The sequence below is a fragment of the Heteronotia binoei genome, chromosome 11 (genome assembly GCF_032191835.1).
Source record: "Heteronotia binoei isolate CCM8104 ecotype False Entrance Well chromosome 11, APGP_CSIRO_Hbin_v1, whole genome shotgun sequence".
Classification (NCBI taxonomy): domain Eukaryota; kingdom Metazoa; phylum Chordata; class Lepidosauria; order Squamata; family Gekkonidae; genus Heteronotia; species Heteronotia binoei.
The window spans coordinates 82354975-82379101 of NC_083233.1; the positions used below are offsets into that span (position 1 = coordinate 82354975).

General features: G+C 49.6%; 1 protein-coding gene across 1 annotated transcript; it reads right to left on the reverse strand.

Annotated features, from left to right (window-relative positions):
• Positions 1-1995: 1995 nt before the first annotated feature.
• On the reverse strand, positions 1996-23702 carry FOXN4 (forkhead box N4). Its single transcript, XM_060249179.1, has 9 exons — positions 23668-23702; positions 15748-15911; positions 14288-14403; positions 14061-14186; positions 11662-11789; positions 10271-10367; positions 8285-8492; positions 4529-4903; positions 1996-2268 (listed from the first exon to the last, which is right to left on the reverse strand). Exons 1-9 carry the CDS (start codon positions 23700-23702, stop codon positions 2009-2011), a joined length of 1509 nt encoding a protein of 502 aa, XP_060105162.1. The 3' UTR covers positions 1996-2008.
• Positions 23703-24127: the final 425 nt, after the last annotated feature.

Below are 24127 nucleotides of genomic sequence, written 5' to 3' on the forward strand. Positions count from 1 at the left end.
GAAGAAGAACTTGAGGAAATGTATGGTGCAGTTGGGAGGGGGGGGGATTGGTTCAAAGCTGCTTTTCTGGCCTCGACACAGGAAGGGAAACAAGAAGTCCAGATTTTACTGGGTGGGGAGTCCAGACGGTGACATCACTGCAGCCGGATGACCTGGCAGCTTTGAAGGGGCGCGAATGGCCAGGGTAGCAGCAGGAGCATTGTGGGAGGCAAAGGCTGAATTTCCCAAGTTGAGTCAAATTTTCTGGCTTGCAGGCTTTTAGTTCTTTGATTTCGGAGGCCTGCAGGCTTCTAGTTCTTTGATTTCGGAGGCTGTTCCGTCCTTCTCTTCCAGTGTAAAACAATAAATTAAAGGTCACTGCGTTCAAAGAACAGTTTTATGTTACACGTTAAAAGCCTGTCAGCTGCCCCCATCCCGTGCAAGCGCAGGAGCTCTTTTGCTCTTGCATAGTTGAGTGTGGGCAAAGATTGCCCGGTTCTCTTCTGCGAGTTGCGAGATGTTCAGGGTGTGCAGCAGGAATCCTCACGGATGTGCCCGAAGCATCTTCTCAGACAGAAGGAAACGCAGCAGCCCGACGCTGGAGCTGTCAGTTTGTGTAAAGGAGCAGGTGAGGGAGACCGAAGTGCCAATGCTTCTGCTTCTGGCGGAACGGCAAGTGACTCAGGATCGTTTTGGACAAAGCTTGTCCTAAAACACGGTCTGTGTGCCAAGGTTGTCCTTTTTCATCATGGTTTTAGGACTGTTTTTAAGTACATATGAACATATATATGAACATATGAAGCTGCCTTCTACTGAATCAGACCCTTGGTCCATCAAAGTCATTATTGTCTTCTCAGACTGGCAGCGGCTCTCCAGGGTCTCAAGCTGAGGTTTTTCACACCTATTTGCCTGGACCCTTTTTTGGAGATGCCGGGGATTGAACCTGGGACCTTCTGCTTACCAAGCAGATGCTCTACCACTGAGCCACCATCCCTCCCCTGCTCTCCAGGGTCTCCAGGTGAGGTTTTTCACACCTATTTGCCTGGACCCTTTTTAGTTGGAGATGCCAGGGATTGAACCCGGGACCTTCTGCTTCCCAAGCAGATGCTCTACCACTGAGCCACCATCCCTCCCCTGCTCTCCAGGGTCTCAAGCTGAGGTTTTTCACACCTATTTGCCTGGACCCTTTTTTGGAGATGCCAGGGATTGAACCTGGGACCTTCTGCTTCCCAAGCAGATGCTCTACCACTGAGCCACCGTCCCTCCCCAAAAACTATGCACAGACACAGAACAATAAGGGAAGACATTTCAATCATACAAGAAAGAGTGCTCTGCACTAGAAATACCCACATTCCACCCAATATCGAGTGTTTTATCTGCTGAGAACACAAGCAGGGGCTGTAGCCACATGTTCCACTAGTATCTCACCAGGTCAACTGTATTCTATTAAGGCAAATCTTCACTTCTAATCCAATCTGGTCTAACAACACCCTTCGAAGTAAGTTAGTTGTAGAGCATCTGCTTGGGAAGCAGAAGGTCCCAGGTTCAATCCCCGGCATCTCCACTAAAAAAGGGTCCAGGCAAAGAGGTGTGAAAAACCTCAGCTTGAGACCCTGGAGAGCCATGAATGGGGCTGTGGCTTAGTGGTAGAGCATCTGCTTAGGAAGCAGAAGGTCCCAGGTTCAATCCCCGACATCTCCAACTAAAAAGGGTCCAGGCAAATAGGCGTGAAAATCCTCAGCTTGAGACCCTGGAGAGCCGCTGCCAGTCTGAGTAGACAATACTGACTTTGATGGACCAAGGGTCTGATTCAGTATAATTCAGCTTCATATGTTCATAAGTACATCTTGGACATCTCCTGGCAAGGGCTCCTGCCAAATCGCTTCACTGCTAGGAGCATTCTCAGGTCTTGTTTGAGCTGGGGAGGGGGGAGCACCTCATCTTTTTTTTAAAAATGTGCCCATTAGGAAGAACTTGTTGGAAGCCGAGAGGTGGCAGCAGAGGCTCGTCTGTCTGGATGGGTCCCTTTTCAGAGCAGGGCGATGGGCTTATTCCCTTGACTGCTGATGTACTGGGCTGATGAGACGGTGTCCAGAGTTGTGTAGGTGGTGTAGAGGCCTGTCACTTGCAAGTCTGCAAAGGAGCGGTCGCTGCCGCCGCTACTGCTGGAAACCGGGGTGACGCCCGATGAGAGGAGGTCGCAGTCTGCGAGTGTGAGAGGGGAGTTGCTGAAGGCGCCCAAGGTCTCCAGGCTGAAGCTCTCATCTTTCATCTCGTCCCAGATGTTACCTTAAAAACAAGAGCCCGGTTTGAACGCATCCTGTAATTCCCAGCAGCACCAAGTGAAACCAAAAAAATGCACCCTGGTTAGTTGGCTCGGCCTGAATCCTTACCCAGTGGGGCACAAGATTCCAGCCTTCCTTTCCATCTACCCTTGTCTATTTTCAAAGCACGCCTGTGTGTGAAGGTTGAGACCCAGCCTCTCCCTCTCCCAGATTAAAAAACTGCTGTCAGATGTCAGGAAGGTTCTATGAGCAGATCTGAAGAAGGTGTCTTGGACTCTCAGAAGTTTATATAGCGGGAATGATTCAGTACACACAACCATATTTGCAAAGTGTAGGAGTCAAGGTGCAACTTTAGGACCCACGAAGTTTTATTCGGAATGGTAAGCATTTTTGTCTGATGAAGTGTGCTTCTAGCACACAAAAGCTTGCATTCTGAATGAAACTTGGTTGGTTTCAACCTACTTTGTTCTATTGCTTCAGACCAACACGGCTGTCCACTTGGTTCAAACCGTATTTGCAGTATTTGTTTTGCCAGGGGAAAGCCAGCTGAACCAGGGACACCACTACAAAAACAGCTGCCCAGAAACCAGAGGGACAACCCACTGAGCTCGGTACTGAAGCCAGCTGGACCAGAGAAGCTCACAAGCCGGACATGATGCAGCCCTGAGGAAGCCCCAGATCAAGTGTCTGGATAAACAAAAGCCCTGTGTAGATAAGAACATATGAAGAGCCATGTTGGATCAGGCCAATGGCCCATCCGTCCAACACTCTGTGTCCCACAGTGGCCAAAAAATCCAGGTGCCATCAGTGGGGCCAGGACACTAGAAGCCCTCCCACTGTGGGCCCCTCCAAGCACCAAGAATACAGAGCATCACTGCCCTAGGCAGAAGAACATAAGAGGAGCCATGTTGAATCAGGCCAATGGCCCATCCAGTCCAACATTGTGTGTCACACAATGGCCAAAAAATCCAGGTGCCATCAGGAGGCCCATCAGTGGGGCCAGGACACTGGAAGCCCTCCCACTGTTGCCCCTCCCAAGCACCAAGAATACAGAGCATCACTGCCCCAGACATAAGAGAAGCCATGTTGGATCAGGCCAGTGACCCATCCAGTCCAACACTCTGTGTCACACAGTGGCCCAAAAAACCCAAATGCCATCAAGAGGTCCACCAGTGGGGCTAGAAGCCCTTCCACTGTGCTCCCCCAAAGCACAAGAATACAGAGCATCACTGCCCCACACATAAAAATAAGCGAAGCCATGTTGGATTAGGCCAATGGCCCATCCAGTCCAACACTGTGTCACATAAGAGAAGCCATGTTGGATTAGGCCAATGGCCCATCCAGTCCAACACTGTGTCACATAAGAGAAGCCATGTTGGATCAGGCCAGTGACCCATCCAGTCCAACACTCTGTGTCCCACAGTGGCCAAAAAATCCAGGTGCCATCAGTGGGGCCAGGACACTAGAAGCCCTCCCACTGTGGGCCCCTCCAAGCACCAAGAATACAGAGCATCACTGCCCTAGGCAGAAGAACATAAGAGGAGCCATGTTGAATCAGGCCAATGGCCCATCCAGTCCAACATTGTGTGTCACACAATGGCCAAAAAATCCAGGTGCCATCAGGAGGCCCATCAGTGGGGCCAGGACACTGGAAGCCCTCCCACTGTTGCCCCTCCCAAGCACCAAGAATACAGAGCATCACTGCCCCAGACATAAGAGAAGCCATGTTGGATCAGGCCAGTGACCCATCCAGTCCAACACTCTGTGTCACACAGTGGCCCAAAAAACCCAAATGCCATCAAGAGGTCCACCAGTGGGGCTAGAAGCCCTTCCACTGTGCTCCCCCAAAGCACAAGAATACAGAGCATCACTGCCCCACACATAAAAAATATAAGCGAAGCCATGTTGGATTAGGCCAATGGCCCATCCAGTCCAACACTGTGTCACATAAGAGAAGCCCTGTTGGATTAGGCCAATGGCCCATCCAGTCCAACACTCTGTGTCACATAAGAACATAAGAGAAGCCATGTTGGATCAGACCATCCAGTCCAACACTCTGTGTCACACAGTGGCCAATACATGCGTGTGTGTATACACAAACACACACACACATATATATACACACTATGGCTAATAGCCACTGATGGACCTCTGCTCCATATTTTTATCCAATCCCCTCTTAAAGCTGGCTCTTAAAGATGCACCCCTCTAGCTCCCATCCAGGGCTGTGTGCACTTTATATTGTGGCAGCCTCCAGCTCCTACCTTGGAGTGCGAAGTCCATGATGCTGGGATCCAGCGCGTCTACCTCTGTGCTCATGTCAGTTGCCACACTGAGGAAATCCGGTCCACGGCTCACCAGGTGCTGAGGGAGGGGGCTCTGGTTTATGTTGCGCAGGGCATGGAGGGGTGGGGTCTGCGCGGGAGCTGGCGAATCAGGAGTCATGCACGTCTGCGTCTGGAGCTGGTGGTGCAAGGGGACGGCCTGCAGTGACAGCGTCATGACCGGCTGGGGTTGCAGCTGCCCGATCCGGCCTTGGGCGGCTGCCGCGTGACTCAGGGCGGAAACTTCTGCCTCTGCTGGCTTGTTTAGCCTCCTGCAGTTCTCGGGCCGGTCTGTGATGAGTTTGTCCAGCTCTTCTGCAAAAGGGAAAGGGCCACAGATGGGATCCCCAGGACCGAGTGGGGCACTTCAAGCTGCGAGGGCGGGGGGACATAGCTCAAGAACACACACAGAGACAAATCAACCACAGGGCCCAGGGCATAGAACATTATTTTGAAACACTTATTGGGTTACTTATCGAGACCTTCAGAGACCTTGAGACTCAGTTTGGTGTAGTGAAGTGTGCGGACTCTTATCTGAGAGAACCGGGTTTGATTCCCCACTCCTCCACTTGCACCTTATGGAATGGCCTTGGGTCAGCCATAGCTCTGGCAGAGGTTGTCCTTGAAAGGGCAGCTTCTGGGAGAGCCCTCTCAGCCCCACCCACCTCACAGGGTGTCTGTTGTGGGGGAGGAAGATGAGATGGTGAGCCACTCTGAGCCTCTGTTCTTGAAAGGGCAGCTTCTGGGAGAGCCCTCTCAGCCCCACCCACCTCATAGGGTGTCTGTTGTGGGGGAGGAAGATGAGATGGTGAGCCACTGAGCCTCTGTTCTTGAAAGGGCAGCTTCTGGGAGAGCCCTCTCAGCCCCACCCACCTCACAGGGTGTCTGTTGTGGGGGAGGAAGATAAAGGAGATTACCTCCTTTATTTGTGCGCAGGGCATCTGTTGAGCCCCTCCGAGACACTGATTCAGAGAGAAGGGTGAGGTATAGATCTGCAGTCATCATCTTCTTTTACTTGTGGCCTGCACACTCAGTTGATTGGTTTCCAAGGCAGATAACAGTAAAAAGGCCACAAACTAATAGCCAAACACAAGCTCCCACCAGTAAACAGAGCGCTAACTGCCCCAACACCACAAACATTATTTTTGCGGTGCCACACAAAAGCAGCACAAACGTGGATTCGATCTGCAGCATAAAATCAACCAAAGCAAACTCAAGATGAAAGGTGAAGCAGAACCGAGGGCAAAAGAAATGGAGTCCAGGCCAGGGAATGAAACCAACGGGAAGGGAGGGAAGCAAGAAACTTAAGGGTAGGATGGAACTTCAGCCGATGCTGAACAGTCAAAAACCGGCCACCAGGCAAATGGCCCAGTGGAGAAAGGCCCTCTGTCCTAGAATCCGCCTGTGCTCTATGCAGGCTACACATGCTGCAGTCCTGGTAAAATACTGGCAAAAAAACCTACAAGAGATGCGTCATCTGGCACCCAAGCGAAGAGCACCTACAAAGCCTTTACCATGACTGGGGGGAAGAGACTAGGAGTAAAGGGTGGGAAGGGGAGGAAGGGCGTGTTGGAAATACAAATATTTGTTGTAATGGACGAAATAGAATAACAAATAAAGACTAGTTATAAAAAAACAATCTCCTTTACCTCCCCCGCCCCCCACAACAGACACCCTGTGAGGTGGGTGGGGCTGAGAGGCCTCTCACAGCAGCTGCCCTTTCATGGACAGAGACTCAGAGCGACCTACAATCTCCTATATCTTCTTCTCCCACAACAGACACCCTGTGAGGTGGGTGGGGCTGAGAGGCCTCTCACAGCAGCTGCCCTTTCATGGACAGAGACTCAGAGCGACCTACAATCTCCTATATCTTCTTCTCCCACAACAGACACCCTGTGAGGTGGGTGGGGCTGAGAGGCCACTCACAGCAGCTGCCCTTTCATGGACAGAGACTCAGAGTGGCCTACAATCTCCTATATCTTCTCCCCCCACAACAGACACCCTGTGAGGTGGGTGAGGCTGAGAGAGATCTCACAGCAGCTGCCCTTTCAAGGACAACCTCTGCCTGACAAATTAACAAGAACTTTAAGAGACTATGATTTGGACGTGTTTAAAAAGGAGTGGAAGAAATTTAGAGGATATATAGAGCAAGAGTGGAATGTAAAAAGACATTGGACAATTTTTTAATATGAATGTGAGAAAAGAAAGACATTGAACTTTGATTGGTTAAGGGTACCTTTATAATTGAACTTAAGTATATAACCTCGGCGGGAGTCTAGTAATGGAGGGAGGGGGGATTGAAAATATCATATGGGTTAGAGATAGTAAGGACATAATTAAACATTGTAACCATATGTTATCAATAAAATTGTTTTAAACCGAAGGACAACCTCTACCAGAGCTCTGGCTGACCCAAGGCCTTTCCAGCAGGTGCAAGTGGAGGAGTGGGGAATCAAGCCCGGTTCTCCCAGACAAGAGTCCGCACACTTAACCACTACACCAAACGGAGGTATTGCAAAATGAGAACAAATAGGGAAATCTTGGAGAATGGATAAGAGACACCGACTCTACGCAAGACACATGGAATAGAAACATATCCCCAAATGCACATCAGGATCCTGCTTACATTTGATAGGATCCCACAGCTGTGCAGTTTCTTGTCCAAGACCTTAATCAGTAGATTCCTTTTCTCAGGGCTTTTTTTTTTGTAGCCGGAACTTCTTTGCATATTAGGCTACACCCCTCTTGTGTAACCAATCCTCCAAGAGCTTACAGGGCTCTAAGAAGAGGGCCTACGATAAGCTCTTAGAGGATTGTCTTTTCTCCCTTTCTCACAATACAAGAACTCATGGGCATTCGATGAAATTGCTGAGCAGTCAGGTTAAAACAGATAAAAGGAAGTACTTCTTCACCCAAAGGGTAATTAACATGTGGAATTCACTGCCACAAGAGGTGGTGGCGGCTACAAGCATAGCCAGCTTCAAGAGGGGGTTAGATAAAAATATGGAGCAGAGATCCATCAGTGGCTATTAGCCACAGTGTGTATATATATATATAAGTTTTTTGGCCACTGTGTGACAGAGTGTTGGACTGGAGGGGCCATTGGCCTGATCCAACAGGGCTTCTCTTCTGTTCTTATGTGACACAGAGTGTTGGACTGGATGGGCCATTGGCCTGATCCAACATGGCTTCTCTTATGTTCTTATGTGACACAGAGTGTTGGACTGGATGGGCCATTGGCCTGATCCAACAGGGCTTCTCTTCTGTTCTTATGTGACACAGAGTGCTGGACTGGGTGGGCCATTGGCCTGATCCAACAGTGCTTTTCTTATGTTCTTATGTGACACAGAGTGTTGGGCTGGATGGGCCATTGGCCTGATCAAACATGGCTTCTCTTATGTGACACAGAGTGTTGGACTGGATGGGCCATTGGCCTGATCCAACACGGCTTCTCTTCTGTTCTTATGTGACACAGAGTGCTGGACTGGGTGGGCCATTGGCCTGATCCAACAGGGCTTCTCTTATGTTCTTATGTGACCCAGAGTGTTGGACTGGAGGGGCCACTGGCCTGATCCAACATGGCTTCTCTTATGTTCTTATATCTACTTCAGGGGCCTGTGGCCAAATATGCAAAGGAGTTCCTGCTGCAAAAAAAGCCCTGGAGGTGGGACCCTGGGCAGGTCTCAGCCGGCCTACCTGGGTTTGCCATGCTCCTGTGAATAGCGGCCAGGTCTTTCCTCTTCCATTTCTGCATTTCCTCCTCCATCTTGTCTATCTTGGCTGGGTTGAGGGCCCAGAGGCAGCCCTTCCGGGAGGTGCCGCTCAGCTTGTTCTCCACCTTCTCAAAGCATTTGTTCAGGGACAGGTTGTGGCGGACGGAATTCTTCCAGCCATCGGGGGCCGTCTAAAAGCCAGAAAGGACACATGTGAAGACACACGGGAGAGGCCTTCTACTGAATCAGACCTTTAGTCCTTCAGAGTCACTACTGTCTATTCCAGGGGTGTCAATCTCATCTGTTTTGGGGGCCTGATCTGACACAAATGAGACCTTGTCGGGCTGGGCCATGGTGTGTCATAATATGTAATGCCAGGTAGCGGAGATATAAACTTTATGAAGAACACAGACAAGCAAAAAAACCCCCTTTAAACATGCTTAAAACATTAGCACTTGTTGGTCTTAAAGGCGCTTTGTTTGTATCTCTCCCATGGGATCCAGGGAACTGGGCTTCCTTTCTCTGGCTCTCTCCTTCCTTCCCCAGGGGAGCAGGAGGGGAAGGAGCCTCAGCCAATAGAAGGAAGAGAGGCTTGGCTCAGTAGCTCTGCTGTGCGATTGAGAGAGCCTTGCAAAGCAAGCTTTCCCCCCACTTCCTCCCCAAGGGAGAGGCCTCAGCCAATGGAGAAAATAGAGGCTTTTCTCTGTAGCTCCTGTGTAATTGAGCAAGCCTTGCGAAGCAAGCTGTGATGTCAAAGGAAGCAACTGAGAGGGAGAAGGAAGCAGACCAGCCAGTTGCCCAGGGCCTGATAGGAGCCCTCTTGGGGCCTGATTTGGTTGCTGGGCCACATGTTTGACACCCTGGTCTAGTCAGACTAGCAGCAGCTCTCCAGGGTCTCAGACTGAGGTCTTTCACTTGGGCCTTTGATTCAGTTGGAGATGCTAACAAGGATTGAACCTGGGACCTTCTGTGTGCCAAGAGACGCTCTGCCACCGCTTCTCCCTAGGATGCTTGTTCAGGAAAGTTAAATAAATGTAAAGCCTTTCTTTGAACCATCGTTCAATGAGTGTGAGGGATCGGGTAGAGAGTCTAGGAATGGGAAAATATTATTTTATTTACTTCATTCATAACCTTCTTTTCACCCCAAAGCTTTTTATGTTATTCTCTTCTCTGTTTTGTCCTCTCAACATCTCTGTGAGGTAAGTTAGGCTGAGTCTGTGTGACTGGCCCGCGATCACCCAGCAGTGTGGATTCGAACCCAGGTCATCATCACCGCAACCTGCTAGCCCTCAATCATATTCCACCTTTCAAGAGGTGTAACTGTATGACCAATGGGTTGAAATTTAAATCAGAAGAGTTTCCAGCTCAACGTTAGAAAGAACTTCTTGACAAAGCGGTTCCTCAGTGGAACAGGCTTCCTCGGGAGGTGGTGGGTTCTCCTTCCTTGGAGGTTTTTCAACAGAGGCCAGATGGCCATCTGACAGCAATGCAGACTCTGTGAATTTAGGGGGAGGTGTTGGTGAGTTTCCTGCATTGTGCAGGGGGTTGGACTAGATGACCCTGGAGGTCCCTTCCAACTCTGTGATTCTATGACTGTGAGTCCAGAAATGGGTGTGTACTGTGCCCAAAAGTACCACAACCATCACACTTAGAAACGAGCCTTAAGTATTAATCATAATGGTAATTAATTTGCATAACATGGTTTTAAGCATTAGAGGGCTATTTCTAGCGAATGGAGTTGCAGAGGGCTGAGAATAATAATAATAATAATAATAATAATAATAATAATAATAATAATAATAATAATAATAATAATTTTTACTTTATATCCCACCCTCCCCGCTGAAGCAAGCTCAGGAGGCTCCAGCAAAAGAGGCTCCAGCAGAAAGGACAGTCGCATGACCCCAGCAGACCCGCGCAGCCGTCTCTCAGGCCGGGACACCAAGATCTTCCGCCCAGCCTGACTTACCTTGAAGTAGGGGAAATGCTCTTTCATGAAGCTGTAGATCTCGCTGACGGGGAGGCTGCCCGTCTTGCTGTTCTTCAGAGCCATGGCTATCAGGCAGCTGTGAGAACGGGAAAGGTCACTTTTTGCTTCCAGAGGTTGCTGCCACATGTCCCCTTCCTGGAGAATAATCTTGGATCGGCTTCTGCCTGCACAGTTCAACAGAAGCGCTGTTCCTTCCCCAACGCTCTTGTAGAATCCTCTCCGGCGTTTGCAACGATGAACCATAACTGCGCTTTTAATAAGTCCCCCCCTCCTTCTCTCTGGGGTGCAAAACTCTTTGCAATTCTTAACTAATTTATATTCAGGTGCAAATGTTAAAAAAGGATAGCAAAATGTTTACAAACTTTGGGAATGGAAAGCATTCTGAGGCAGACCCTGAGAGTCAGACCCATTCCCCACTAGCCTTATGCTGCTCTCAGTCGCCTCTTCTCCTCAGGGCTTCTGTCGGATTTCACACTCTCTGCCCCGGGGCTGCAACTCACTCCTCCTCTTTCACACAACAAACAGGATCCTCAGGAGAGCCAGTTTGGTGTAGTGGTGAAGTGCCTAGACTCTTATCTGGGAGCACCGGGTTTGATTCCCCACTCCTCCACTTGCACCTGCTGGAATGGCCTTGGGTCAGCCAGAGCTCTGGCAGAGGTTGTCCTTGAAAGGGCAGCTGCTGTGAGAGCCCTCTCCAGCCCCCACTACTTGTTGTGGGGGAGGAAGGGAAAGGAGATTGTGAGCCGCTCTGAGACTCTTTGAGTGGAGGGCGGGATATAAATCCAATATCTTCATCTACCTCACAGGGTGTCTGTTGTGGGGGACCACTCTGAGACTCTTTGGAGTGGAGGGCGGGATATAAATCCAATATCTTCATCTACCTCACAGGGTGTCTGTTGTGGGGGAGGAAGGAAAAAGTGATTATGAGCTGCTCTGAGACTCTTCGGAGTGGAGGGCGGGATATAAATCCAATATCTTCATCTACCTCACAGGGTGTCTGTTGTGGGGAGGGAGATAAAGGAGATTGTGAGCCGCTCTGAGACTATTTGGATAGGAGGGCAGGATATTAATCCAATATCATCTTCTTCTAAAAAACAGTTTCTGTTTGTCACGTGAAAAAGAGCAAAGCAAGTTGCAGCCCTGGGGCAGAGAGAGTGAAATCCGACAGAAGCCCCGCAGAAAAGACGAGAGTGAGAGCGGTATAAGGCTAGTGAGAAATAGGTCTCAGTTTTAGGTCTTCATACCCTCATGCTTGCATGTGCGTCACCGGCCTTTCAGGACAAACTCACTGGACCCCCCCAAATGTCTCTCTGCCAACTGCTCCCTGGAGATTTCTTCTGGCCCAGGCTGTGCTGCCAGGCCTCACTCACCTGTAGGAGTAGATGGGCTTTGGGTAGTGCTTGGCATGCAGCTCTTGGGCGGCGTGGGGAGCCAGGCGAGGCTGTGAATACGGAGGCTGTGTGCCGTAGGACGTGCTGAAGATTGCGGCTGGGGAACACTGGAGAGCAAACAGAGAAGAGAGTCAGGCCCTGTTGGTCGGAAGCAACAGACCAGAGCTTGAGTTGTGTGCCTGCACACAAAAGCTTATGTCCAGAAGTAAAATTTGTTGGTCTTAAAGCTGGACTCAAACTTTGTTCTTTCGAGCAGAGAAAGGGAGAGAGAGGGCGCCATCAAGGTGTCTGCCCAGCCTTCAAAACAAATGGGGAAAATAAGAGCTATCATGTCCAAAGACTATTAAGTTCTTTATAGCCCACTTTTCTCGCCGACACTCAGCATGGATTACATAATGTCAAAAGGTGCAAAACAAAGTTGCATGAGTTAACTAATTAAACAATGCAATAGGAGTACAAAAATTAGAAACAATGCAAAGAGATTAGATCTGTACAATGAGAAAAATGGAATTTCAGAAGCCAATGGCAACGCAGTCGGGAGCAAGATGCTACAATGCACTGTGGAACAGACTATAAGTTGTTCTACAACCCTGTTCCCTTGATAAAATGGAACAATTCTGCTTTGCACATTCTGCAGAAAGGCAGAAGGGCTGGGCTCTTCCTGGCCTCTTCAAGCAGGCTGCTCCATTAGGTGAGAGTCACCTGATTTGCTCCTTTACAGGGTGCGACACTCAGAAGGCTTTCCAATCTGACCAAAAAATATCAACCTGCTTTATTCTCTTGCCTACAAAGTTCTGGCTGGCAGGCATGAAATCGAGCCACAGTTGTTGTTCCACCCAGTTCAGACATCACAAATTGGTGATTTCTTTAATAGGAAGTCTTCAGTACCCAGCCTGCATGCTGGGGAAAAGCCCACGAGCCCAAGGATATCTTTTGCTCATTTTCATAAGGCATGAACCTTATGAAAGGTGACTTATCTTTACACCTGAACAGAGCCCAAGTAAGAACTGATCGATTTTCAGCCAACCGCGGAGCATTAATAATTCTAGATTATGTAATTTTGAAAAAATCTCCTGTGTGTTTTGGGCATGATTCAGAATGGTTTTGTGGGAAAGCTAGCTGTGGTGGCTGCCTACTGGCAAGTGCCTGTGCCATCACCGATACCATCCCCACTCTCCATTACCGGAGCAGATTTGCAGGAGTTACTTTTTAAACTTCTGGGTAAGGTGGAAGAAGAATGTGCACGTTGCATTAACAAAGTTTGACCACCTGCCACAAGAGTAAGGGATGCTGTGCCAATACAGTGTTCAGCTTGTTGGTCTGTTCATTAGCTCAAAAACTGCTCTTAAAAGACAGTGACCGATTTTGCACTATGCTTGTTCTGGCTGGAGAGCCCTTTTGCTCCCGAAGCTTCTCTTGGTTTTTGCACAAGCTGCCCTGGAGCTTGCAGTGGTGACTTTCCCACTGCAAGCAAGCTCCTCTTACAAGCGGTCTCTGCTTGCTGCGGAAAAGTGGGGGGCCAACTCGCAGCTCCGGGGCAGCTGGTGTGAAAACCAAGAGAGAAGCACCAGGGGCAAAAGGGCTCTCCCCCCGGAACAAGCCCTTGTGCCAAAATTGGTCAGTCTCTGCCCCCCTGCTGGAATTTCAGGCCCAGGGTTCAATGAGGCTAGAAACCCAAACACATCCTCCTTGGCCCTGTGCCACTACGGGGCTTCGACTGTGTGGAAAGCAAAACCATGGGTGGTTTGCCATTGCCTTCCTCAGTCATCTACACTTTCCCTCCAGAAAGCTGGGTGTTCATTTTACCAACCTCGGAAGGATGGAAGGCTGAGTCAACCTCGGGCCAGCTACCTGAACCCAGCTTCCATCGGAATCGAACTCAGGTCATGTGCGGATTGTTCAGATCACAGTACTGCAGTACTGCTGCTTTACCACTCTGTGCCACGGGCCGCAGCAATAGATGTAAGGAAAGGAAAGGTCCCCTGTGCAAGCACCAGGTCGTTTCCGACTCTGGGGTGACATTGCTTTCACAACGTTTTTTCACGGCAGACTTTTTACGGGGTGGTTTGCCCTTGCCTTCCCCAGTCATCTACGCTTTCCCCCCAGCAAGCTGGGGACTCATTTTACCAACCTTGGAAGGATGGAAGGCTGAGTCAAACTTGAGCCGGCTACCTGAAAACCCAGCTTCCGCCGGGATCGAACTCAGATCGTGAGCAGAGCGTTCAGACCACAGTACTGCAGTACTGCTGCTTTACCAATGTGCAAATTAATAGCAGGGCATTTCTGGTCCTCTGCTCCGAGCTTTGGTACAGAATGCAGTCTCAGGACTTCATAAAACTCAGCCATTACCCCAGAAGGCTCTGAAGAAGAAAAGGTACCTGTTGTGGATTGTGTGTGATGGCGAACACCTGCTGAGCGGCACAGGACGGAGGAGAGAAGAGCGGGGGGTGCTGCTGTGGCTGCAGGCTGGGAGGGGGCTGCCCACTGGCTGCATAGCGACTCATCTGGTGCCAAAAGGGGGGGGGGGGGAGAGAAGCGTCAGCCGCACTATTCCTTTGACCACTGCAGCAAAGAACAGTGCTTTGGAAGGGGAGGTCATTCTTACATTCGTTCCATGTGATGAAACTGTATTCAGTCCCAGAATTCCTTGGGGCAGGCTGGCCTGGATGTGAATCATTGTGCTGGGGGCCCCGGGGCGAGCATATTCCCTGGCATGGAAACCTGTTTGGAAGAGAAGAAGATGACGACATTGGATTTATATTCTGCCCTCCACTCAAGAGTCTCAGAGCGGCTCACAATCTCCTTTCCCTTCCTCCCCCCCCCCCCCCCCACAACAGACACCCTGTGAGGAGGTGGGGCTGGAAAGGGCTCTCACAGTAGCTGCCCTTTCAAGGGCAACCTCTGCCAGAGCTATGGCTAACCCAAGGCCATTCCAGCAGCTGCAAGTGAAGGAGTGGGGAATCCAACCCGGTTCTCCCAGATAAGAGAGCTCTGGCTGACCCAAGGCCATTCCAGCAGCTGCAAGTGGAGGAGTGGGGAATTGAACCTGGTTCTCCCAGATAAGAGAGCTCTGGCTGACCCAAGGTCATTCCAGCAGGGGCAAGTGGAGGAGTGGGGAATCAAACCTGGTTCTCCCAGATAAGAGAGCTATGGCTGACCGAAGGCCATTCCAGCAGCTGCAAGTGGAGGAGTGGGGAATCAAACCCGGTTCTCCCAGATAAGAGTCTGCACACTTATCTGGCTGACCCAAGGCCATTCCAGCAGCTGCAAGTGGAGGAGTGGGGAATCAAACCCGGTTCTCCCAGATAAGAGTCCGCACACTTAACCACTACACCAAACTGCTAGAGCTCTGGCTGACCCAAGGCCGTTCCAGCAGCTGCAAGTGGAAGAGTGGGGAATCAAACCTGCTTCTCCCAGATAAGAGTCCGCGCACGTCACCACTACACCAAACTGCTAGAGCTCTGGCTGACCCAAGACCGTTCCAGCAGCTGCAAGTGGAGGAATGGGGAATCAAACCCGGTTCTCCCAGATAAGAGTCCGCACACTTCACCACTACACCAAACTGGAGGAGGAGATGTTCTAGTTATCTGCAATACTCCCTCGAAGCTGTGGAGTCTTGTGGAGCAAAAATTCTACTTCAGGGGCTCCTTGCGTGAAAGCTGTGAGCTATGGCATAATGGCAATTGCCACTTTGGGGGTCAGGAAAGACTTCCCCCCCCCCAGTCAGATTGGTCCAGGGATCCTGGAGATATTTTTTTTGCCTTCCTCTGGACATAGAGGAGGGGTCAAGGGGGGGCTAGGGTGGGGGAGGTAACTGAATGTTGGACTAGATGACCCTTGGAGCACTTTCCAGCTCTGCACTTCTATGTTTCATGTGGCTCGATAAACTCTACAGAAGCAAACAAACAAACTGCGATTAGCTACTTGGTTGGAGATCTACTGGATGCAGCAGCGTGGAGCAGCGGAGAGCAAAGTTGGCCTAAACTGGCAAACAGTTTGTGTTACGGGAACTGTGGAAAAAATACTAAGGGCAACCATCGCTTCGAATGCTGGCGAATGACCCACCCGTCTGCTGCACTGCTGCACTCTGGGAGTTCATGCCAAAATCCATTCTTTCACTGGCCATCTGCTGCAGCCTGGGGACATCAACGGATGTTAGCCATGACAGCGACTGCAGGTCCCCGGGGAGATCATCTTCGCTCATCTGGGAGGGGCCAGAAGCCAAGAGTCTGCAGAGAAAAGCAATTCAACTTTTTTCAGTATCATCATGCCCCTGTATAAATGGATGGTGCGGTCTCATTTGGAGTACTGTGTGCAATTCTGGTTGCCGCAACTCAAAAGGGATATTATAGCATTGGAAAAAGTGCAGAAAAGGCCAACTAGAATGATTCAAGGTTTGGAACACTTTCCCTATGAAGAAAGGTTAAAACGCTTGGGACTCTTTAGCTTGGAGAAATGTCGACTGCGGGGTGACATGATAGAGGTTTACAAGATTCTGCATGGGATGGAGAAAGTAGAGAAAGAAGTACTTTTCTCCCTTTCTCACAATACAAGAACTCGTGGGCATTCCATGAAATTGCTGAGCAGTCGGGTTAGTACGGATAAAAGGAAGTACTTCTTCACCCAAAGGGTGATTAACATGTGGAATTCACTGCCACAGGAGGTGGTGGCGGCTACAAGCATAGCCAGCTTCAAGAGGGGATTGGATAAAAATATGGAGCACAGGTCCATCAGTGGCTATTAGCCACTCTGTATGTGTGTATGTATTTTGGCCACTGTGTGACACAGAGTGTTGGACTGGATGGGCCATTGGCCTGATCCAACATGGCTTCTCTTATGTTCTTATGTGACACAGAGTGTTGGACTGGATGGGCCATTGGCCTGATCCAACATGGCTTCTCTTCCGTTCTTATGTGATACAGAGTGTTGGACTGGGTGGACCATTGGCCTGATCCAACATGGCTTCTCTTATGTTCTTATGTGACACAGAGAGTTGGACTAGATGGGCCTTTGGCCTGATCCAACATGGCTTCTCTTATGTTCTTATGTGACTCAGAGTGTTGGACTGGATGGGCCATTGGCCCGATCCAACATGGCTTCTCTTATGTTCTTATGTGACTCAGAGTGTTGGACTGGATGGGCCATTGGCCTGATCCAACATGGCTTCTCTTCTGTTCTTATGTGGCACAGAGTGTTGGACTGGATGGGCCACTGGCCCAATCCAACAGGGCTTCTCTTATGTTCTTATGTGACACAGAGCGTTGGAGTGGATGGGCCTTTGGCCTGATCCAACAGGGCTTCTCTTATGTTCTTATGTGACACGGAGCGTTGGACTGGATGGGCCACTCGCCTGATCCAACATGGCTTCTCTTATGTTCTTATGTGACACAGAGTGTTGGACTAGATGGGCCACTCGCCTGATCCAACAGGGCTTCTCTTCTGTTCTTATGTGACACAGAGTGTTGGACTGGGTGGACCTTTGGCCTGATCCAACATGGCTTCTCTTATGTTCTTACGTGACACAGAGTGTTGGACTGGATGGGCTACTGGCCTGATCCAACATAATAATAATAATAATAATAATAATAATAATAATAATAATAATAATAATAATAATAATAATAATAATAATAATAATAATAATTTTTTATTTCTATCCCGCCCTCCCCGCCGGAGCAGGCTCAGGGCGGCTCACAACATAAAATACACAGTACATCAGTTATACTTATAAAAACATGGTTAAAACAAATTATAGATTATTAAACAGAGTGTTGGACTGGATGGGCTTCTCTTATGTTCTCTTATCCAACATGGCTTCTCTTATGTTCTTCTGTGACACAGTGTTGGACTGGATGGGCCATTCGCCTGATCCAACAGGGCTTCTCTTATGTTCTTATGTGACACAGAGTGTTGGACTGGATGGGCTACTGGCCTGATCCAACATGGCTTCTCTTATGTTCTTACGTGACACAGAGTGTTGGACTGGATGGGCTTCTCTTATGTTCTCTTATCCAACATGGCTTCTCTTATGTTCTTCTGTGACACAGTGTTGGACTGGATGGGCCATTGCCCTGATCCAACAGGGCTTCTCTTATGTTCTTATGTGACACAGAGTGTTGGACTGGATGGGCCATTCGCCTGATCCAACAGGGCTTCTCTTATGTTCTTATGTGACACAGAGGGTTGGACTGGATGGGCTACTGGCCTGATCCAACATGGCTTCTCTTATGTTCTTACGTGACACAGAGTGTTGGACTGGATGGGCTTCTCTTATGTTCTCTTATCCAACATGGCTTCTCTTATGTTCTTCTGTGACACAGTGTTGGACTGGATGGGCCATTGGCCTGATCCAACAGGGCTTCTCTTATGTTCAAAAAACAGAGGATGCACTTTTGATGGCCTTGAGGTGGGACACAATCTGGTGGCCACTTCCTGCTGCATCCTTGCGCTCGTTCACGCATCATTCACTCTGCAGTTGTATTTCGGTGGTGGTGGAAAAGGATGTCAAGTCACGGCTAACTTATGGCGAGGTTGCCAAGGCAAGGCACGAACAGAGGTGGTTTGCCATTGCCTGCCTCAGCACAGCAACCCTGGCCAGCCCCGCTTAGCTCCCAAGATTTGAAGAGGTCACACTAGACTGCAATATTGGGGTCAGGGTAAAAGGTATTCAGAGGTGGTTTGCCATTGCCTGAGAATGCATTTGTATGGGCAGGTGTTGCTCTTACTTTTTTTATAGCAGGAGATCCTTTGCATATTCGGCCACACTCCCTGATGTAGCCAATCCTCCTGGAGCTTACAGTATGTCCTGTACGAAGAGCCCTGTAAGCTCTTGGAGGATTGGCTACATCAGAGGTGTGTGGCCTAATATGCAAAGGAGCTTCTGCTAGAATTCCACCTCTGCTCCTTTCCATAGTAGGCCACACCCCTCTGATGGAGCCACTCCTCCTGGAGCTTACAGTAGGCCCTGTACGAAGAGCCCTGTAAGCTCTTGGAGGATTGGCTGCATCAGGGGGTGTGTGGCCTAACATGCAAAGGAGCTCCTGCTACAAAAAAGGCCCTGCATAAGGCCAAGTAGCTACGGACATCATCAGCATACAAAGTTCCAGAGAACTAATGCGCTTTGAGCATAATTTCTTTTTGTAGACTGAGCTCGTAACACACACATTTCCCTGTTAGCTAATGAAAAGAAAAGCTCTCTTTGCTGATAGCTGTGTGCACCAGTAGCCGAAGGGCCGAGTCCAGGCCTTAGAAATAAATAAACCAGGTACCTGTTGAAGCTTCCTTCTGGATTTTTGCGTGAATTTAACAGCCTCATTTTACAGCGGATGAGCTGTTCATTTCAGCTGCTTGCAGCCAAGACAGTTCACTGCTCTTTGTGCTCAGCTTCCTTGCCCCAGATGGACTATCAAGTTTTCTTCCACCATTTCCCCCTGGATCATTAAAGCAAAACTTTTGCTGCTCCTTTCTGGGGCTTCGAGCACAGCAAGGAAGCTTGCGGAAGCCAGAGGTTTGGCCCTGTAACAACATCCCCACCCCACCGCACCCCCCCGACCCCCCCGCTTGGTTTCTCCTCCTGTATTTTGGGTGCGATAATCGACATTGCCGCGGCTCCAGCTCTTCAGTTACAGTTGCGGGCTGTGCTTTAAGGAAAGGGCATCAGCTGACCCCGCTTCCTGGGCCCCATTGGCCTGACCAGAAGTAAACAGGGGTAGCAAATAGTTTGAAAACCAGGGGCAGCCCTTCTGGTGGGGAACAGTTGGCCCCGCGCATTGTAAGCCGATCAAGCCATTGTGCTGCTAACGACTGTTGGCTGGGGCTGGCACGTGGCAGGCCTTTGTTTGGGGGGGGTCCTCGCTTAATTGTTTTTCTCCCCCCCCTTCCCCTCCTTTTTTTTTACTAACTTCCCATTAATCTGCCTGCGTGAGGGTAGGCACACACCCGGTGCCATCTGGCGCTCTCGGCCCTGGCAGGCTCTGCAGACTAGTCCGCCCTCTTCCACAAATAAAAGAGGTCAGGTGGGCGGGAAGGGTCAGAGCCCCGCTGTACACACCTCCTGCCAGGAAATGAAGCTGCCACAGGCCCCGGGTGGGTCCCCTCGGCAGCCTGAACCGATGTCGGCAGGAGGAGGATGAAGCTCTGCCCTTCCGAGGTCTTTCTTGGACGGGGGCTTTCGGTGGGCAAGGCCTGCCTTCTCCTAGAACTGCAGGTTTTATTGCAGAGAGAGGCTCTGCACCGGGGCGCCCAAACGTGCTTAACTTAAGAGCCGCATAGAATAAACGTCAGATGTTTGAGAGCCGCAAGACAAGAACATCTGATGTTGGAAGGAAGGAAGGAAATAGGTGGGGAGGGAGAAGTAGAAAGAAAGCAACTTTAACTTTACATGCATTCGCCAAGCTGCCAGATGGCTTGGCTTGGAGAAGTGATTTAAAGACAGAAATGCCTTCTCCAAGTTAGCAGACAGGGTGGTGGGGGCTTCAAGAGCCACAGAGTATGTGTGAAAGAGAAGAAGAAGAAGAAGATATTGGATTTATATCCCGCCCTCCACTCCGAAGAGTCCCAGAGCGGCTCACAATCTCCTTTCCCTTCCTCCCCCACAACAGACACCCTGTGAAGTAGATGAAGATATTGGATTTATATCCCGCCCTCCACTCCGAAGAGTCTCAGAGCGGCTCACAATCTCCTTTCCCTTCCTCCCCCACAACAGACACCCTGTGAAGTAGATGAAGATATTGGATTTATATCCCGCCCTCCACTCTGAAGAGTCTCAGAGCGGCTCACAATCTCCTTTACCTTCCTCCCCCACAACAGACACCCTGTGAGGTGGATGGGGCTGAGAGGGCTCTCACAGCAGCTGCCCTTTCAAGGACAACCTCTGCCAGAGCTATGGCTGACCCAAGGCCATTCTAGCAGCAGCAAGTGGAGGAGTGGGGAATCCAACCCGGTTCTCCCAGATAAGAGAGCCATGGCTGACCCAAGGCCATGCCAGCAGCTGCAAGTGGAGGAGGGGGGAATCCAACCCGGTTCTCCCAGATAAGAGTCCGCACACCTAACCACTATACCAAACTGGCTCTCCTAGACCAGGAGAAGCTCCTAGACCAGGAGTGGCCAAACTGTGGCTCGGGAGTCACATGTGGCTCTCTCACACATATTTTGTGGCCCTCAAAGTCCCCACCACCTCATTGGCTGGCTTGGAGAAGGCATTTTACTCTTTAAATCATTTCTCTAAGCCAAGCCAGCCAGCGTCTTAGAGAATGCATTTAAAATTAAAGTTGCTTTCTTTCAACCTCTGCCTCCCCCATCTCTTGGCCTTCCTTCCTGTCTTGCGGCTCTCAAACGGCTGACATTTATTCTATGTGGCTCTTACATCAAGCCCGTTTGGCCACCCCTGCCCTAGACTGAGCCAGCCACCACCACCTCTATCCATTGCCTCAGGGTCTCAGGTCAAGGTCTTTCCCATCCCCGCGCCCCCCTCCCCCGGCCTGATCCTTTTAACTGGAGATGCCAGGGATTGAACCTGGGTCCTTCTGTATGCCAAGCAGATACTCACTCACTGTCCCGGTTGCCCCACAGCTACAACCACCACCACTGCCTCCTTTTACGCCCCTCACACCACCTCGGTGCCTCAGTCAAGATGGCAGACAGGAAACATTCGAGGTGTCCTGTTGAGCCTCAGGTCTGAGCGGTGATTTGAACCCGTCTCCCCCTACTCAAGCGGCCCAATGATGCAGAGTGGTAAAGCAGCAGTACTGCAGTGATCTGAACTCTCTGCTCATGACCTGAGTTCGATCCCCGGCGGAAGCTGGGTTTTCAGGTAGCCGGCTCGAGGTTGACTCAGCCTTCCATCCTTCCAAGGTCGGTCAAAGGCGTCCCCAGCTTGCTGGGGGGAAAGTGTAAAAGACTGGGGAAGGCAATGGCCAACCACCCCATAAAAAGTCTGCCGTGAAAACGTGAGAGCGACGTCGGCCCAGAGTCAGAAGCGACTGGTGCTTGCACAGGGGACCACCTTTTTTATTAAAGAGTCCCGTGGCGCAGAGTGTTAAAGCTGCAGTCCTGTGGTCCTAACCTCTGCTCATGACCTGAGTTCGATCCCCAGCGGAAGTTGGGCTTTCAGGTAGCTGGCTCGAGGTTGACTCGGGCTTCCATCCTTCCGAGGTCAGTCAAATGAGGACCAGCTTGCTGGGGGGGGGGGGAAGTGTAGATAACTAGGGAAGGCAATGGCAAACCACCCCGTAAAAAGTCTGCCGTGAAAACGTTGTGAAAGCAACGTCACCCCAGAGTTGGAAACGACTGGTGCTTCCACAGGGGACCTTTCCTCTTCCCCACTACTCAGCCTGCTGCGGCAGCTCAGCTTGCTAGCCCTGTGTGTTTCTGACGTAAGGGGCTGCAGCAGTATGCAGGCCAAATGCTCCAAGACCCAGAGGTGGAGGAGGAGCCGTGGAGCGGACATCATGGCAGCTGCCCCCCCCCAACTGCCCTCCCGCCTCTCATCTTCCCAAAGCTGGCCAGGCACTGATATTTGTGGGCAGGAGTCATTTAGTAAAAAAAAGAGGTGCTGGAGCTCATTAGCACAATCCATTAGCAGAACTCATTTGCATATGCCACAAGCCTCTGGCATCTATAGTGTATCAGTTCAGCATCTACCTTCAAAAGCTTCTTGGATGATAATTGCTATCACAAAAACCTCACTCCTGTCACACTTTTAAAACGACTTTCTCCTCTGTGGCCGCAGCGGCATAAGGAAGATTCCCGTCTGTCTGCTTGATATGTTTTGGTTATTTTCCCTGTTTTTTGTGGGGAAACATATTAGAAAGTTTGTCAAATCTGAAGAGTTCAGCAAAATTCTTACAGGGGGTTTGAACAATGGAGCCCAGAAGCAAGTATCGGGGGTTTAAAAAAGAAAGAGCACATCCCCGAGAGAATTTTTGAAGGAACATTGGGAAACAGATATTGGAGATAAAATTTTAGATGAAGATTGGGAGAGGATGTTTAGATTACCTCCCTTTGTTACAACATCTAGGTTAGTGCAGGAGCAGGGATTGAAGATGATACAGAAATGGTATTATACACCCATTAAGATGTATTATATTTCTAAAGCAGGGAGTAAAAATTGTTGGAGGAAATGTGGAGAAATTGGAACTTTCAGTCACATGTGGTGGGATTGTCCCTTAGTGAAAAAATTCTGGTTGCAGGTTGGCATAGAGATGACAAAGATTATGGGATGGAAAATAAGTATATCCAAAGCAATGGCAATTATTAATTTGGATGGTGTGGGTTTAAGATCAAAAGAGGATAGTAAATGGATTAATTTGATGTTAGTAGCAGCAAGACAAGTGATAGCAAGGAATTGGAAAGAAGCTGAGGAACTGACAATTAATCACTGGAGGGATAAAATGAATAATATAATTATTTTGGAGTATTTAACGATGAAGATACGAAGAATGAACGGATTAAAGGTTAGGGAACAGGAGGAGGGGTGGTTTAGGAAGATGGTTAGATATTTGGAAAAGTTTAAACAATTTAAGACGATTGGTTGGTTAATAAGAAAATGAATGGATAAGATGTTTAAATAGAGTGATGGAGTTGTATTTGGATGAAATGTTAATAGTTATAAATTTGTGGAATATTATAATGTATCTATGGCCTGGGACTCTCACAGAGGTGGAGTGGTGTTGGAATATATAACAATAAAATTTAAAAAAATAAAAAGAAAAAAGAAAGAGCACAATAAAATTTAGAGGTTCTGGAGCGCCATTCCTGTGAGTCCCTGCCCCAAATGAGGCCTGTTTGCAGGCATCTGAGGAAAGGTTTGACTCTGGATTGCTTATCCCCTGGAAATCTTGGTGGTCTCTCAGCCGCTGCTGGACTCAAACCTGGGTCATCTGCAGAACAACACGGCTGCCCTCTGAAACGAAGGTTCTGAGACTGCCGCTCTGAGAGAAGGTGCCCCAAGGCAGGCAGCAGATTATCCCCTGAGAACATCCTCACCTCCTCTCCTCCAAGGAGTTCAGAGCTGTGGGCATGGTTCTTTCCCCTCCCTTTTTTCCTCTCAGCGACCCAGTGAGGTCAGGCAGAGAGAGAGTGAAGGGTCACCCAGCCTGTTCAGGGCAGACCAGGGAGGAATCTGATCCTTGGGGAATCAGGGCTTCTCCACACACTACACTGAGCCCTACAGATACAGGCAGCTTCCTGGGGGGAAAGTGAGGCACAGTTTCCTGTGTTTTGTGTGGACTTAGCCACAGTGATCCTTGCAATGGTCACCTCCAGGTTGAATTTATTGTAACTTACTCTATGCAGGGCTTTCCTTGAGCCTGACCCGGAAACTTCAACTGGTCCAAAATGCAGCAGTATGAGTTCTTAAGGGAAACCCACTTAGAACACATATTCAGCTACTGCTCTGCCAGCTCCACTGGTTCCAAGTTGAATACTGAATCAGATTCAAGGTTCT

Excerpts from the sequence above, each read along its gene's own strand:
- FOXN4 (XM_060249179.1), bottom strand. The coding sequence starts at position 23,702 with ATGCCCACAGCTCTGAACTCCTTGGAGGAGAGGAG. Across the intron at positions 15,912-23,667 it reads AACTCCTTGGAGGAGAGGAG|ACTCTTGGCTTCTGGCCCCT; the intron begins GTGAGGATGTTC and ends TTTTCTCTGCAG. Across the intron at positions 11,790-14,060 it reads TCACACACAATCCACAACAG|TGTTCCCCAGCCGCAATCTT; the intron begins GTACCTTTTCTT and ends TTTGCTCTCCAG.